The sequence below is a fragment of the Haliotis rubra genome, unplaced genomic scaffold (assembly GCF_003918875.1).
Source record: "Haliotis rubra isolate DU_JTF1 unplaced genomic scaffold, ASM391887v1 Scf33, whole genome shotgun sequence".
Classification (NCBI taxonomy): domain Eukaryota; kingdom Metazoa; phylum Mollusca; class Gastropoda; order Lepetellida; family Haliotidae; genus Haliotis; species Haliotis rubra.
The window spans coordinates 432,119-448,351 of NW_025767002.1; the positions used below are offsets into that span (position 1 = coordinate 432,119).

At 37.8% G+C, this 16,233-nt stretch overlaps 1 protein-coding gene across 1 annotated transcript in view; it reads left to right on the forward strand.

Annotated features, from left to right (window-relative positions):
* The window catches only part of LOC124284136 (bifunctional heparan sulfate N-deacetylase/N-sulfotransferase 3-like), a 40,681-nt gene that overhangs the window by 7,865 nt on the left and 16,583 nt on the right, over window positions 1-16,233 (forward strand). Inside the window, 3 exon segments of the mRNA XM_046720195.1 lie at window positions 6,065-6,930; window positions 6,932-7,414; window positions 8,746-8,872. Coding sequence (XP_046576151.1) covers window positions 6,403-6,930; window positions 6,932-7,414; window positions 8,746-8,872 — 1,138 coding nt within the window. The 5' untranslated portion in view covers window positions 6,065-6,402.

A 16,233-nucleotide genomic window follows, 5' to 3' on the forward strand; every position in this document is an offset into this window, starting at 1 on the left:
GAGTGAAGCCCCTTTCTGGTGTACCCCGTCGTGAGTTTGCTGGAATATTGCTTAGTTAAAGCAAGGTGAAACCTAATCACACTATCTGCATATAAGAAAATGAGCAGGAGTCAAAAGTCATGCTTATGGTGAAATATTTGATTTTAAAAAAAATTCTTCTTAAATATCTCCAATATTGTAGCCGTGCATATTCATCACTTCATGGAGTGTTCTTGAAAGTCATCAGCCTCAGGAACACAACCACAACTTATAGCTTTTGAAACCTTCTAAGATTTATCCACTTTTCTTTGATTTGGATACAATGTTTATTAATGCAAACTTGTTCTCGTCACTATATGGCTGGAATAATGCCGATGTGACGAAAAACCCAACTCAACTCAACTCATCTCTTTGATTTTGAATTGGAAGAACAAGGTTGTCAAGCAATGTCCTTTGTAGATTATTGTAATCATGTATCATAATGATAATAAGCAAACAATGCCAACAAGTTTATAGTGAGTATTCTCATAACTTGATTGTTAGCATATAGTGTGTGCTCGGAAGATAAGTGCTGTATTCATGTTAAGTGCAAATGTCTCCTATTTGCTGATCATTATCTGTTGATCCTCATATTCATGATACTCACTGTCACTTGTCTACAGAATATTTGCTTACTCGTGTGCCACATCAGTGGAGGTGCTTGTTGAGGTTACGTGTAGCATGACTGATTTCGTTCAGATAGCATTGCTGGCATGAAACAGTAGATACTGCAACTCACTAGACCAAACAGATTGTTGTTTGCCCAGTCGTGAGAGCTGATCCACCACTAAATCCTACTTACATTTATTTTGGGCCTATTCATTTGAAAAAAAATTAAAGCCAATAAGATTAAAGCCCAATATACTGCTCTTATTTGTCAGTAACCATGGTAATGTTATTTTGGTTTTGTTTCATTGAAAAGAGATTCCAGACCCCTTAATTGTTCTTCTATTTGTCAGTAACAATGGTAACATCTTTTTCTTAATCAGCTTCATTGAAAAAAAGATTCAAGCCCTCTATCAATATTATACCTTTATTTGTCTGTAACCATGGTAACCTCAAACTAAGAACTAAACTGTACCAACTATGCAACAGAAACTCTTAAGAACAATTGAGCAATTCGAACACTCATCCCCGATTTCAATCTTTGTTTGGTCGAAAACATTGAGGCTACAAATTAAGTAGGCTATACATTTGTTTGAAAAGAACAATCCTGTCAATCACAGACTGATTGGAGATTGTCTGTGGTCCTATCCCCATTGGCATGCAGGAATACAAATTTAGATGTTTGTTTTTTTGTGCTACAAAAAGACTTTTGTGTGTGCCTTTTGGAATTGAAGAGTGTCAGTACAAAGAATACAAGCTATATTAAAACTTGGGAATGTCATTTTGCCATGGCCTAGACAGATACAAAACAATAATTGTGGGGGGAATGGTGGGGCCTAGACAGATACAAAACAATAATTGTGGGGTGGTGGGGGTAGCCTTGTGGTTAAAGCATCTCGTCACACCAAAGATCCGGGTTCGATTCCCTACATGGGTACAAATACTACAATGTGTAATGCCCCTTTTCTGATGTCCCCAGCCATTATATTGCTGGAATATTGCTAAAAGCGGCATAAAACTAAACTCACTCACTAACTAAGCAATTGTAAATTAGACCATACCTCTTCCTTTTCATGTAGATTGATAACACCTAATATTTTCTTCATGAACAAGTCAACGTCTGACATGTGTTCTGTTGTTCAAAAGAACATTGATCTCTTGCTAGATATACTGAACAATGGCATACGGAAGAAGTGTATCATTGATTGGACATATTTGTAAATATATCAACACAAACATACCATGATGTATCCATTACTAATGAAATAGTTATTCTGTATGTGCATAATGTCCTGTTTAACCATGCAATTATGGACAGTTGCTCAGCCATTTCATGACATACTAGTATGTCATAAAGACCCTGAAATAAATATATCCAATTACAAGGGATTAATGATACATAGGTACATGGGTGCATGATGAGTTTCCATAGTTACCGTTTTAAAATAAATGACTTGCTACTTTTTTAATGACCTCCAGCATTTTTGTTAGTTAGATATTGGAAAATGTGTTGTAATTAGAGTTTTGTGTTCATTACTAAAAATAAGTAGTAAAATGACTGGCCTTGAACATGTTTTGTTGGCTTTCCTTTTGAGCCTGTGTGAAGCCCATTTCTTGTGTCCCCAGTCGTGATATTGCTGGAATATTGCTAAAAGCAGTGTAAAACCATACTCACTCACTCCTTTTGACTGAGGCTGCCCTGAAATAGTTATAGTAAAGTATGTATCGTATTGTCATAATATTATAACCTTGCTGTATCGTTTTGTCCCTATCCAATGCACTCCATTAAAACTCAGGATTGCTGAAAATGAAGAATGTCTCTGGAATTTTTTTATTGCATTATAGTGAAGTTATTTAAGAGCTGTTTTCTTTGTAAAATATGTTCATTTCAGAAGCTTGATGTTGGTCTACATACTTACCTGTTTGTAAGCTGATATACGCTTTCAGGAAGAAACAGTTCCTGCTCTATGTCTACAGACTATATGGAATATGCAATACATGTTTGGGATTGGAATATGTGTAGTCTGTCATACAGACCCTGAAACAAATATATCCAAGAAAGCCCATGCAAGTCTAGAATCTGTTGCAAGTCTAGATAACCACAGTTTGAAAATGAAGAAAGTCTCTGGGCTCCTTTTCCATATATTGTATGATGATTATTTATGAACCATTTTTTTCTGTAAAATATGTTCATTTCAGAGAGTTAATGTTAGTTTAGAATATGTGGAATAGAATAGAATGAAAAACTGCAGCAACTAGAACTTTAGCAGTCAGAAATGTCACTGGCCTTTCAAAGTTCACAGGATCTGTGTTTTGCATAAAGCGACTTGATGGGCGGGTACTGGCAGAATCTTTTAAGTGGAAAATTCCAGAATACTGGTTGCACATACTGGATCCCCTGAGTCATACTTTGTAATGGTTGATCTTGACAAGATATTGATGTTACGGAAATGTTCAGCAAGATACACACAGGGCGATCCCTTGTTGATGCTTAATGATAACCAAATATCTCTATGCATTAAACATCCTTGATATGAATTATGGTATATTTGTGTTTGATTTCATCTCATGGTGTATGTGAGTGAATATGTCACTTTGGAATGATGTGTTGTGATTATCGTACACATGTTGAATTGCATAAATTGCATTGTATATTTGTGATTAGCATCTGTCCTTACCTTCCATCTCCTTAAACCCTTGAAGATCTGGTTAGAATTGGTCTCCAGTAACCCATGCTTGTCGTAAGAGGCGACTAACGGGATCGGTGGTCAGGCTCGCTGACTTGGTTGACACAATCATGTGATCATATCCCCATTGCGAATATCGATGCGCATGCACTGCAGTTGATCACTGGGTTGTCTGGTCCAGACTTGATTATTTACATACGACTGCCATATAGCTGGAATATTGTTGAGTGTGGCGTAAAACAACAAACCAAACCATATCCTTCATGCTAGTTTTAAGTTTACATCTGTGATGCTTATAATCTAGATATTTTATTGCCCTTCGTCGACAGATATTTGTATTGTCTAAGTTTATTTTTAATATACAACTCCCATAGTCACTATATGGCTGAGATACTGCCAATGTGACTATAAATTTAACTCACTCACTCAATCCAACTCCTTCTCTTTCTTCTCTTTTAGAAATCTCATGTATATTTCTACAAGCTCACTGAAACACTTGTGATGATGATTTGTTTTGTGAATATTTATCAAAATATACTGCAAATCTGTTTTAAAATTAATTGAAATTGATTTCAAATTGCTTTTTAGCAGATTTACACTGAGTATAATCACTACTTTTTGTTTATAAATCCATAATAAGAAGAAATATTGAAATCTGTTCAAAATGAGTGTTGATTTCACACGAGGCAAAATAACAGATTTTGAATGTAAGTAACACAACACGGCATTTTTACCCAAATGGAGCTCTTGTGCAGTCAAGTGAGTATTATGTACAGGTAAATACGGTATGTGTTTAGTCGTTCAATTTAAACTGTCCTTAAAACGATGACAGCAGGGCAAACTGTGCAATTATCAACATGTACTGAAGGTAATGTTTAAACATGTTTAATGTCAAAGTGCTAGAGTACACAGTGCAGTGTCTGAACCCCGTCCACACAGTGTGTGACATAAGGAAGTGGGGAGTGAATGGCTCACTGGCTACTGTGATGCTGAAGCGATGAAGCTGTACTTATCTCCATCCAACTGACAGGATGTTGCTACTCCACACAGATCGTTTATACATAACACAATGTCGGAACACTCTGAGGGTGGAGTTCCAGTTAGTTACATAAGTACTCATTACCAATGAAACCATGAGCCGTGAGTAGAAACTTCTTTGAGGGGCGTTTAGAAGTTGGTGTGAGGTACAACTGGGAGAGTTCTATGGGTATACAACTTTATCATTATTATGAGCGATGTTTCAGTGTAAGTACTAACACCGTTACCGAGCATGTGATGTACAATACAGAAGGAAAGGGTACATATACATGAGTCAAGTTTGAACAGTAAGTTGATTGATGTTTACACAATTATAGTGAGTGAGTGAGTTTAGTTTTACGTCGCTTTTAGCAATATTCCAGCTATATCACGGAGGGGGACACCAGAAATGGGCTTCACATACATGTGGGGAATCGAACCCGGGTCTTCGGCGTGACGAACGAACGCTTTAACCACTACGCTACCCCACCACCCCTACACAATTATAAGGTTGATGTACAAATTTGGAAGATGTTTACACAAAAAGACAATTCCACAAACAGAATTAACTAGGGAGAGATTAATGAGAGGAATCCAGTGATATGATAGACACGGAAAATAAAGTAGAAGTACTAAATTTTCTTTGTATGATTGAAGATATACTGTCTTTAAATATTAGATTTGAATTGGATGTAGATTTTGTGATAACCATGATTATCTGATGTTGATTTTTACATTACGTCAATGCTGATTAGTACTTGGTTAATTATTTATATTTAGATATTTCTTGTATTTTCAGGACTTGAGTTGCATCCTAATATTATCTTTGTTTGTTGTTTATATTCTTCATCTCCCCACAAGGGTACAATGTGTGAAGCCCATTTCTGGTGTCCCCCGCCGTGATGTTGCTGGAATATTGCTAAAAGTTGCGTAAAACCAAACTCAGTCAGTCAGTCAGTTATATTCTTCATCATGTCGATGAATCTAGATTTTGAAAATAGGTAAGATGCTTAGCAAATGAAAATGGTAGAAGTATTTCAGCAACAGAAATGAATGTTTGTGTATTCGAATCCTGGATGTGACTCAACCCAAAAGGACTAGAATCGATACTTTACTGAGAAAGTGTAATTCCAAAATCAACATAAGTTATGTTTTGGTTCTCTAGTTCTTATAATGATAACACATATAATAGTAATACCCTTAAAATGGCATATTTCTACTAGCAATGATATTATCTGAACTATTGAGCGGTTTAGCTAAAACTAGGACTAGTGAAATGTCCATTGCTTTTGTTAGGCATTGCCTATGTTCCAATCTGAGACAGATTTGACCATCAGTGTAACATGGTGTAATAGTCAACATGTTGAGTACCTTTGTTTGAAGTAAGAGGCCCCTGGGGTCCTTTATGGACCTTTGGACCCCATAAAGCTTTTACTGTTTACATTATGGTAATGACTAGACCTCTTGACTTATGTGTCTGTGAATATTCAACATGACTGACATCATCATCATCATCATCATCATCATCATCAATACCACCACCAAATTACAAGAATGGGACATTTTCTAACAATGTCTAACAAAATGAATTGGTCTGAAACCCTGCATTACTACTTAAAATAGTTCTTTAGTTTTTATATAATTCGGATGTGTTTGTAATCAGATATTGTTGTTGCGGTGTGCACTGAGTATAGCCGAAAGCTGATCGATTATCATTTTGATTTTTTCTGTTTCAGATTCTCTTGCAACAAACTTTGTTGTCTGAGGATAACAGCCATGGCCAGCGTCTCCATATTCCTGTTGAGCAGACGGCCATGATGTTTGTGTCATGGTTCAGTCTGACTGAGAAGCTGGATGCCTCTCTGGTGCGGATGAGAACTAATTCAGTGTCCCGCAGACCTAGACTATTAAACTGGAGATCTGCCATTAAAAAATGTCGACGACAGAAATTGGTTAAACAATGAAAGTACTGCTGGACGTTAAGTCGTCCTTTTTAGATGGAACCTGACCTGTGTACCTACAGTTTTAGTTTTTATGCCTGTTTTGTCTTGTGTTTGTTGAATTTTGTTCTACGATGTGGTTTTCTCGTGAGATTCGTTGGTGTAGAACATACGTGAAGCAATGTTTATGCTTAAAGAGGTTCAGTCTCATGAAAGGGTTGGCTTTTGTCATATCCCTCAGTGTTCTCTCCAGTGTGTTCTTCGCCTACCATCTCATGAACTTCGGCATCGTGAAGCGGCATGCGGACCCACCCAAACCCATGCTGATGTGCCGACCGGACAGTGGTCTACCAAAGAACCAGCCCCATGTGCCAAAAGACCATAGCTCTGAGGCTAGTCTCAGACTTGGAAATCGAGTTCTTCTCATGGTCGAGACTCAGTACTCAAAGCAAGGGATTATCATAGCCCGACTGCTTGAAGGCTTGAGAATTGAATACAAAATCGAACCAACTGGTAAAAATCTTCCAACGTTGACACATGCAGACAAGGGGAAATTTGCTGTTGTGATATTTGAAAATTATGAAGCGTATGTAAATATGGACAACTGGAACAGACAGTTGTTGGATAAGTACTGTAGGGACTATAATGTAGGGATGATAGGTTTTTTTCCCTTCCAAGGAGGAAGCGATCATCGAGGAGGTGATGGGCTTCCCGCTCAGTGTCCAATACAATCTGGTGCTTCAAGACTATAAGCTCAACCATTACTCTGATATATGGAGGATCACCAAACCAGGGGATGTGTTTGAAGGACGTCTTCAGACAGATTACTGGACTGTGTTCCATACCAATCACTCAACATATGAACCTCTCTCTTTTGCGCATGTGTCGTCAGACGAGGGTGAATTTTCAAGGACAGCCAAGTCTGTAGTGCCTGTTGTGTACGATGCGGGATTGAATGACGGCATTCGGAGGATTCTTTATGGATACGGGTTGGGCTTCTGGCTTCATCATTTGATGATGATTGACAGTTTGTCTTTCATCTCCCATGGGAAACTCAGTGTTGGAATGGACAGGTTTCTTCAGATTGACATTGATGACATCTTCGTGGGAAAGGAAGGCATCCGGATGAAGGTTGAAGATGTCGTTGTAAGTTAATCATTGATTTCCTTTTGCTGCTCCCTGTCATGCTAGCCGAAATCAATCTGGACAACTGATCTTCGGGAGCCCATGTTTGTCGGAGGTGACTAATGGCACCATGTGGTCAGGCTCTGTGAAGTGGTTGATGCTTGACATATTACCCCATAGATTGATGCTCATAATGCCAATCACGGGATTGTCTTGTCCAGACTCCATTATCTTTAGACTACGGGCATATAGCTGAAATATTGCTGAGTGCAGCATTAACAAACCAACCAACCAACAAACAACAAATCCTATAGCATGCATGCGTGGTCCAGTCGTATAAATCACTTCAGTTATAGGTATCTTATGATCATTACTGTCATACAATGTGATATTAGCCCTTAGCATGCTAAGGCAAACACAAAATTTACTTTAAGACAACTTCATCTTTTTTGTTTGGATCTTTTTCAGAATATATAATTTTAATGTAGATGGTCTAAAATAATTATCTTCAACTTTTAAACTTGTACAGTTACTACTGAATGAAATGCAAAGAAGTTATAGCAAATGTCTGAAGTGGGAAACTGAAAAATACATGCCTTTTTTCATATTGTCTGGAACTGTCAGACAATTTTTGGTATGCATATTTTACACAGTGGTCATGGTTATGTTTTATGTCCGGTTTAATTCTTAAATCCAAAATTCATAAAACCTGTCACAGATGAAAAGAACACACTGACATAGTGTGTACATGTGGAATGCTGCCTGGCCAGTGTCTTGCATGAGACCACATGGGTACAATGTGTGAAGCCTATTTCTGGTTTCCCCCACTGTATTGCTGGAATATTGCATAAAGCAGCGTAAAACTAAACTCACTCACTCTTGCATGTGACAGCTGACACACAGCCTGCAAAATAGTTTTGTTTGTATACATTTTTTAAATTTCATTTATTAGTTTCATATGATCATGATAAAAGTAAAAATATTTCATAATACTTCTCTCGAAGCTTGTACATGCTGTTACTTGGTAACTGTTGTATTTTGTGTTTGAGATCTTGAAGCAGTAATGTTGTAATTGGAGCGTTTAATTGAATTCTGTGGTTATTTGCTAAAACGCTTTTAATCAGATGTAATTGGGGTTACCATGGAAATGTTATGAAACAACCCAGACTGAACAGATTGTCTCACATCATTAAGCATGTTAAGTGCAGTTTGTTTCATATAGGACCTGAAGTAGAAAAGCTTGCAGCTGTGTTTTATATTTAATTAAGCTGCCATAATTTGTTAATTAATCATTTATACAGTTTTATGTGTTCTACATCATCACAATGACTGTTGTTATGATATGATAACAGGCACTTGTCGAGACCCAGAATCGACTGGCGAAAGAGATTGATGGCTTCCATTTCAACCTTGGCTTCTCAGGGAGGTACTACATGCATGGAACGGCCGAAGAGGATTTAGGGGATAAAAAACTGATTGGTAAGTAAGAAAGGGTTGTTCTATTGTTGTATGCCTGTTTAGGGGTTCTGGGTTGGAATCGGTCCGCAGGAAGACTGGCTGGCCTGGGTAGTCTGGCACTATGATTTACTTGTGTGTCATCGTACCTGGTAATGTTATTTGATGCTCATGATGTCAATCACTGGATTATCAGGTCCAGACTTCATCATTTGTTTTGTTAGTTGTTTGATGCAATATTCAGGTGTGTGACAGCGGTCTGTAATTTATCATGTCTGGACCAGACAATCTAGTGATTGACGTCATGAGCATCAGTTCATGAAGATAGGGTACAATGACATGCTATCAAGAAAGTCAGTGAATCTTGCCATCCGATCTTTTCAGACACCTTAATACAAGCATTGGTTGCTAGGAAACTACATTATTACCCAGAATCCCATGGGGCTTGGTTATTTACAGAATGTCATCATCATAGGTGGATAACGGGAATATTAACATGCAGCAATAAACCAACAAACAAATCCAATTAAAAACTGACAGTTAAGAAGCAGGACTTTTCACAGCAGTAACTGTAAAATGGCTGCTGTGGTATTGACTTGATGAGGCAATATTTTCTCATTTGCTGTGAATTTCTGAAAGATTGATGGTGACAGGGGCATATTGGGCTCAAGTGTGCTGCTTTGTTTCTCGGAACATGATGAATGAACTCTGTGTGAAGATAATGGAGAACAAAGTTTATCATGTTTAGGCAGGAAATTGAAATATGTGTGTTTCCTGGTCCCGGAGTGACCTGTGTAAGGAACATATGTAAGGGAGCGTATTATTTGTTTAAAGAATTGGATGTCGTGGTTATTACCGGAAATTCCAGTATTTAGGCCCATGCAAAATTTAGCCCATGGGCTAAAATACAAGATTTTTTCCAGTATTTAAGCCAATTTGTTTAAAGAATTGGATGTCGTGGTTATTACCGGAAATTCCAGTATTTAGGCCCATGCAAAATTTAGCCCATGGGCTAAAATACGAGATTTTTTCCAGTATTTAACCCATTGGCTTAAATATGGTTTAATTCTTGGGTGTTTAGAGTGACGTTCCTTTCTAAACGCGGAGACTTTGACTCTGAATAGTGTCACTGACATAGATATCAGTCAGTCACCCCTGTCATATTAGTTTGAAGTTAAAAATGTTTATGAATTCAGACTTGATCTCGTCACCATATGGCTGGAATAATGCCGATGTGACGTAAAGCCCAGCTAAACTCAACTCAAACTATTAATTTGAAGTTCATGTTTTGTATTGAATACACTGTACTTCATCATTCCGTTCACAGTTGTGGGCTTAGGTATGGTTAAAATATTTCATCACTAGAACTGTGATTTTCACGGTATTTTGGGAATTCACGGTATATATAAGTTTGATGTACAGTAGAAAAGGATGATGTTGTGACATGGTGAAATGTTCCAGTTCAAATATTTTGATGATTTTAACCATAATGGTATCAGGTTAGAGTAGAATTAGTCCCTGAATATATATATTTTTGATAGTAACAAAGAGACCCATTTACATTGAAAAGCAGCCTCAGTGAGTTGGGAGATTTAGAACCTGGGGAAATCTAAACTTGCTTCATTTAGGGCTTTAGCATTGCAGGGGAGGGATAGGCTGTAGGAAAAATAATGTGGTGTGAGAGGGTGAATGTGGGAGTGAGGGAGTGAGTTTAGTTTTATGCCACACTCAGCAATATTCCAGCTATATGGCGGCAGTCTGTAAATAATCGAGTCTGGACCAGACAATCCAGTGATCAACAGCATAAGCATCAATCTACACAATTGGGAAAACCGATGACATGTGTCAACCAAGCCAGCAAGCCTGACCGCCCGATCCGGTTAGTCGCCTCTTACTCAGGGACTGAGAGATGACTATATCTGGTATATTGTAAGGTATATGGTACATTGTGTTGATGCGAGGTATAACGTTTATATATGGTATATACTTGGTTAAACAGCATTTGAATAAATAAGGTGTGAGTATAGTTGATAGAATGTTAAACAGTTGTAAAGGCTACAAGTGTCAGTTTTGCCATGAAATAAAATAACTTATGAAAATATGTAAGATAAGAAGTATAGATGTTGTGTTATGTATCTGACACAAAGTACTGTTGTACAAATTGTGGCACATGCTGCAATGGATGTATTGTTGACTGAGGTGGTGTTTCATTTCTGCTACAGTTCAATGAAAAACAGACGTCTTGTGAGTGAGTGAATGAGTTTGGGTTTACACTGTTCTTAGCAATTTCAAGCCATATGAGGCTTCACACATTGTACCCATGTGAGAAATTGAACCCATGTCTATGGCATGACAAGCAAACACTTTTACCACTATGCTACCCCACCGCATAGACATCTTTTAACATGTTTAAGGAGACTGTGTTAAATGTTAGTTTCTGTAAAAGGTGCTCACATAATTCTGATCTGACCTTAAACATGGTGGACATAATGGTCATATTGAAAGGGTCATTGTGACATTTTGGACAGCTACTCAGCCATTTCTTCATGTGTGATTATGAAATTTGATATGCAGCGAGTATATGTTATACAGAAATCAAATGTTATCGTGTTTTGCATATTTCATATTTGATCAGGCTATGACCTTTCACCTTCATCACATGAAGTCATCAAGTGTTGCTGCATTTTTTATATCTTCTCTGAAACTACATGGGCGGTGGTGTAACCTATTGGTTGAAGCGTCCGCTTGTCACGCGGAAGACGAAGTTTGATTCCTCATATGGGTACAGTGTGTGAAGTCTGTTTCTGGTGCTGAAAATGGTGAAAAAAAACCCAACTCTCTCACTCACTCACTGAAACTACAGGCTTGTGGAGCTGAAGCTTTGTACTTTGAATGATCCCAGTTAGAGTAGTTACCCATGAAGATGCGGGTTAGAATTGGTCTTCAGTAACCCATGCTTGTCGTAAGATGCATGTCACATGTAACCCAGGACACATGTCATCGTATCCCATTTGCGTAGATTGATGCTCATGCTGTTGATCACTGGATTGTCTGGTCCAGACTCGATTATTTACAGACTGCTGCCATATATGGAATATTGCTGAGTGCAGCGTTAAACAACAAACCATCCACATAAGAGTAGCATCTCTAACAAATGCACACAGAGTTTAGATCAAATCGTAAACCAATAGTAATACATAAAAGGTTTATCAAGATTTTATTCCATTGATTATTGATAATCCCTTGCTGGTTTAATTTGATATTTTCCTTCCTTTTTCACATGAACATGAAGATGAGCACCGTTGCCAGTACGGATTCAAATTGTTTTGCAGCAATTCCAATTATGTGATAGTTATTGCAGCATTTAATGAAGCGTTTTATAGACTGAATGGGTTCAGCTGGTATAAGGGGTTAGGGGGGAAACGAAGGTTAGGCATTAAGCTCAGCTTTACAGCCCATCCCAGATGAAATCAGTGGTGTGTGAACTGATGCTAGCCTTTATGGTTCCTATAAGACAAGAAGATGGAAATGGATCTCAGGCATTGCTGCTTCACTTTAGACATTATGCGGGAGGCATTTTTATAGCTGGTAGAAAAATATTTTTGATATTTCCTATGTCTGAGCAGGTTCCATCAGAAATTTGCCTTGGCCTACATAACTAGAGGGCCAGACGGCCCCCAGTCACTAATTTCAAGGGTTCTTACAAGAAATATGTGGGTGGTGTATATCAATAAAATAGTAGTACAGTGGAAACCACCTAAGTAAAGACCGCTTAACTAAACAGACCTGACAAGTAAACACTTTTCTTTGGTCCCGGCAACTTTCTTCATTAACTCTTTCAACACCAGTCAACCAGAGGCATTTACTGCCATGACACCGGTTCCCAGAGACTCTGAGGTCATAGATGAAGCCTATGTTTATGAAGGAAATTATAAGCTTGCAAAACGTTATTGCTACTACATCCCATACACCATTTAAAAGATCTAATCCTAATGTTGATAAATATGAAGTTTATTTTTATAATATTATTCAAATAATACAACTACAACTTAAATAAAATTATTTTGAATGAAAATGCAAGCTTACATTTATAACGTCCAGATAAACCACGAAAGAAGCAAAAACTAAGGCGATTTTTTTCCATTTGTGACATGTCATAACATGCCCGCGGCTTTTCTTTTATATTTTCACTTTTACGTAATCAGAAAATTATTATAAAAAGATTTCTTAAATAATATGTATGGTCGCCTATTTCCCGACATCTGTGGCTTTCCGGCCGGTAACATGACATAACAACGGAAAATACCTCCGCTTTCAAGCTTCAGATGAATAACATGGGAGGCTTAATCGCTTTGATGCCGGGTATCGCTCGAAGCTCTGAACATCAACAACATCACTGAACCCTTGCCGAGAGTATTTTCACAGTTGTAAGAAGCGATTTTATTGGATAAAAATTGGTTTCTAATGACGCTTTTTCGCTACAGTCTGCTATAAGGGTCGTGATTGGTCAAAATCAGACACGTGACCTATGGCAGCCAATCATATTACGGCAATGGATACCGCCCTCGTAAACGAATTTTTTTAGATTTAGACAAAAGTTTTGGGTAAAATAATGCTATTCTGAACATATTAAGCAAGAAATCGCTACATATACGTGAAATTATGGGACTTATTGGACGTATCGTGCTAGGTTATGACCTGTGACAAAAATGCTTCATGCATATATTTTCGCGATTAAACATCGCGTCCGAAAGTGAAGATTGAGGCGGCGAGAGCGAGATGTCACTTGTCAGTGATTTGACTTGCATTACATGATCACACAAAAAGATGGAAAAAGTAATTTTATATGCACGCTTTGACAACTTTTATGAATGCTGTTGTTGATTTTATTCATTAGTTTATTCTATTTATTTAATCATTTCCTCGAAACATCGTTACTTTGCTCTTTGACAATGTTATTGTGGACCCGCTCCCGAAGCATGTGTCCGAGAATCGTTGTTTTCAATTACATTGCGAAAAATAGTTTATAATTTTAATTCTGCCGATAATATATGATCAATTGAAATTTAATAAGTGTTTCCAGACATTGTGAAATGTGATGGATTTAATATATGAATCATAAGTCAGGTAAGTTCCTAAAATTATGTCTCATTTTGACGTGACTACTGCCTGGCCGCTTAAGCGGCCTCCGGTGTCTGGGGACTCATAACGTTGTGGCCGCTTAAGCGGCCTGCGGTGTTGAAAGGGTTAATTATCACTATTAGAGTCCGGTTAACTAAACTCGGATAAGTAAACAATACCGCTTAACTAAACGTCTTCTCACGGTCCCTGGAAGTAAATTCCTTAACAAAAGAGACTGGATAACTAAATTAGCGATCACCACATAATCCGACATGAGGGGCAGTAGTGTCAGTCTCCAGTCAAACAAACATCCTACTTACAGCTCGCTGGCGTCAAGCAGTTGACAATACACTGACAACTGGAGGCCAGCCCTGATAATTTGTTCATTGTTACATTTGCATACATATACATGCATATGGTTGTCATTTGCAGGTTTTTATCAGTTTGGATAAGTAAAATACCTGATAAGTAAACAATTTTGGCGAGGCCCATGAGATTTTACTTATCAGGTTTTCACTGTATAATGTACTGAACCTTAAAATTTAATAAGTATTGCAATTATAGGAATCTTGTTTCTTGTCAAAACTTGAGTACAAAGAATATTTTTGTGCATCCTTCAGGACGCAGTGTATATTTTCTTGGATCCATTGTGTTTGTTTGTGCTTATTGGATACACGTTTCTGTGTTGCGTTAGCCCCAGTTCTGGTATCCACAAAGGCCCGTGAGAGTAAACTTAAGAGCTGAGTTTATCTGTGCCAAAATGTGTGTTGGTGCTCTCATCACATTCGGATCAGTGGGATAGCCTGGTGGTTAAAGTGTTTGCTCATCTCACCAAAGACCTGGGTTCGATTCCCCACATGGGTACAATGTGTGCAACCCATTTCTGGTGGAATATTGTTAAAAGTGGTGTAAAACCATTCCTACTCATCATGCTTTATTCTTTTGAAGATGAAAAAGCCATCCCTGCGATGTGCCTGCGAAACATTACATTTTGATGTAGCCTACTGGCAGTGACGTACAGGATCCTATGTATCATGTCCTAGCTACTGTTTACAATCACCCTCCTTCAAACAATGTGGAACTTCATTTTCCCTTCTTTTTCGGTTTTAATCAACTTTTGATCATGTTAAGCTGCTTTGGGGTTAAACAAATATTGTCTTAAGACTCAATTTCCAGACTTTAATGAATGACATAGATTTGGGTTACTTGACTGTAAACTACATGGAAGCAAGCCATGATTTGTGGTGTTATCAGAATGGCAGGGTAACCATGGTAACCATTACTCCATATTAAACCTGTTACCATCATTTTGAAGGCTGGAATTCTGTTTTTCAAGGAAATTCGGTTCTGCATACAGGGCATATGGCAGCATTTTAAGGAGAAACTAGCCTACTTGGCTTGCTTGGAAAGTCTGACGTATCGCAGCACTTCCTGTGCACACCTGAAGTATAATTGATGAAGATCATGTACCCAGATGCTAGCCTGGTCTGTGTTTACTTCATCTCTGCAGGCCGTTGTACATGTTGTTTATAAATCTGTGAGAAGCAATTACAACCTTGGGATGTATATAATCATATCTAAACATAATCGGCTGCTGAATTCTGATTTAAAATAGGTAGAAGTCTGCCTACTCTGGCCAATTATGTAAGAGGTGACTTTATTTATTGTCCTGTCTGGAATGGTGATTTGATGGATTGGATGTCATCATATACTGATGGTGTGAGAGGGTGCTCATGACATCAACCACTGGTTTGTGTGCTTCAGCCGTAATCATTTACATCTTTGAGTGGCATTTTGGCCTGGCAATAGTACACGATCTGTATCAAAACACCATACTCACAAAATCAAGATGTTTTCCATAAAGTTTGTCCATATTAATCATTATTAATGGTATATATGTATTAATTAATGTGTAGGTATCCGTGAAGCTTTATGCTTACTACATGTGTAGGATTTTATTTGGTTGCAAATATATTCTGATAATGTGAATTGTAACCAATGCAACGTAATGATACTTCAGTGGAAACAAATAAACAAATTCCACACGTTCAAGCATGGTGAGGCTAATGATAAAGTCTTTGATCTTGGCACTAACTGCATCAGTAAACACTGTGAATCAAGTAGATAACCAAATGTTTTACTAACTTAAGGTTTATAAGAGAAGCTTCATGAATAAAGTGTTCTTGAAAGGCATTTAGAAGTTGGATGACACGTTTTTATGGATAACAACTTCTTTTTATTCTTCATACGACGTTTCTGAGCTA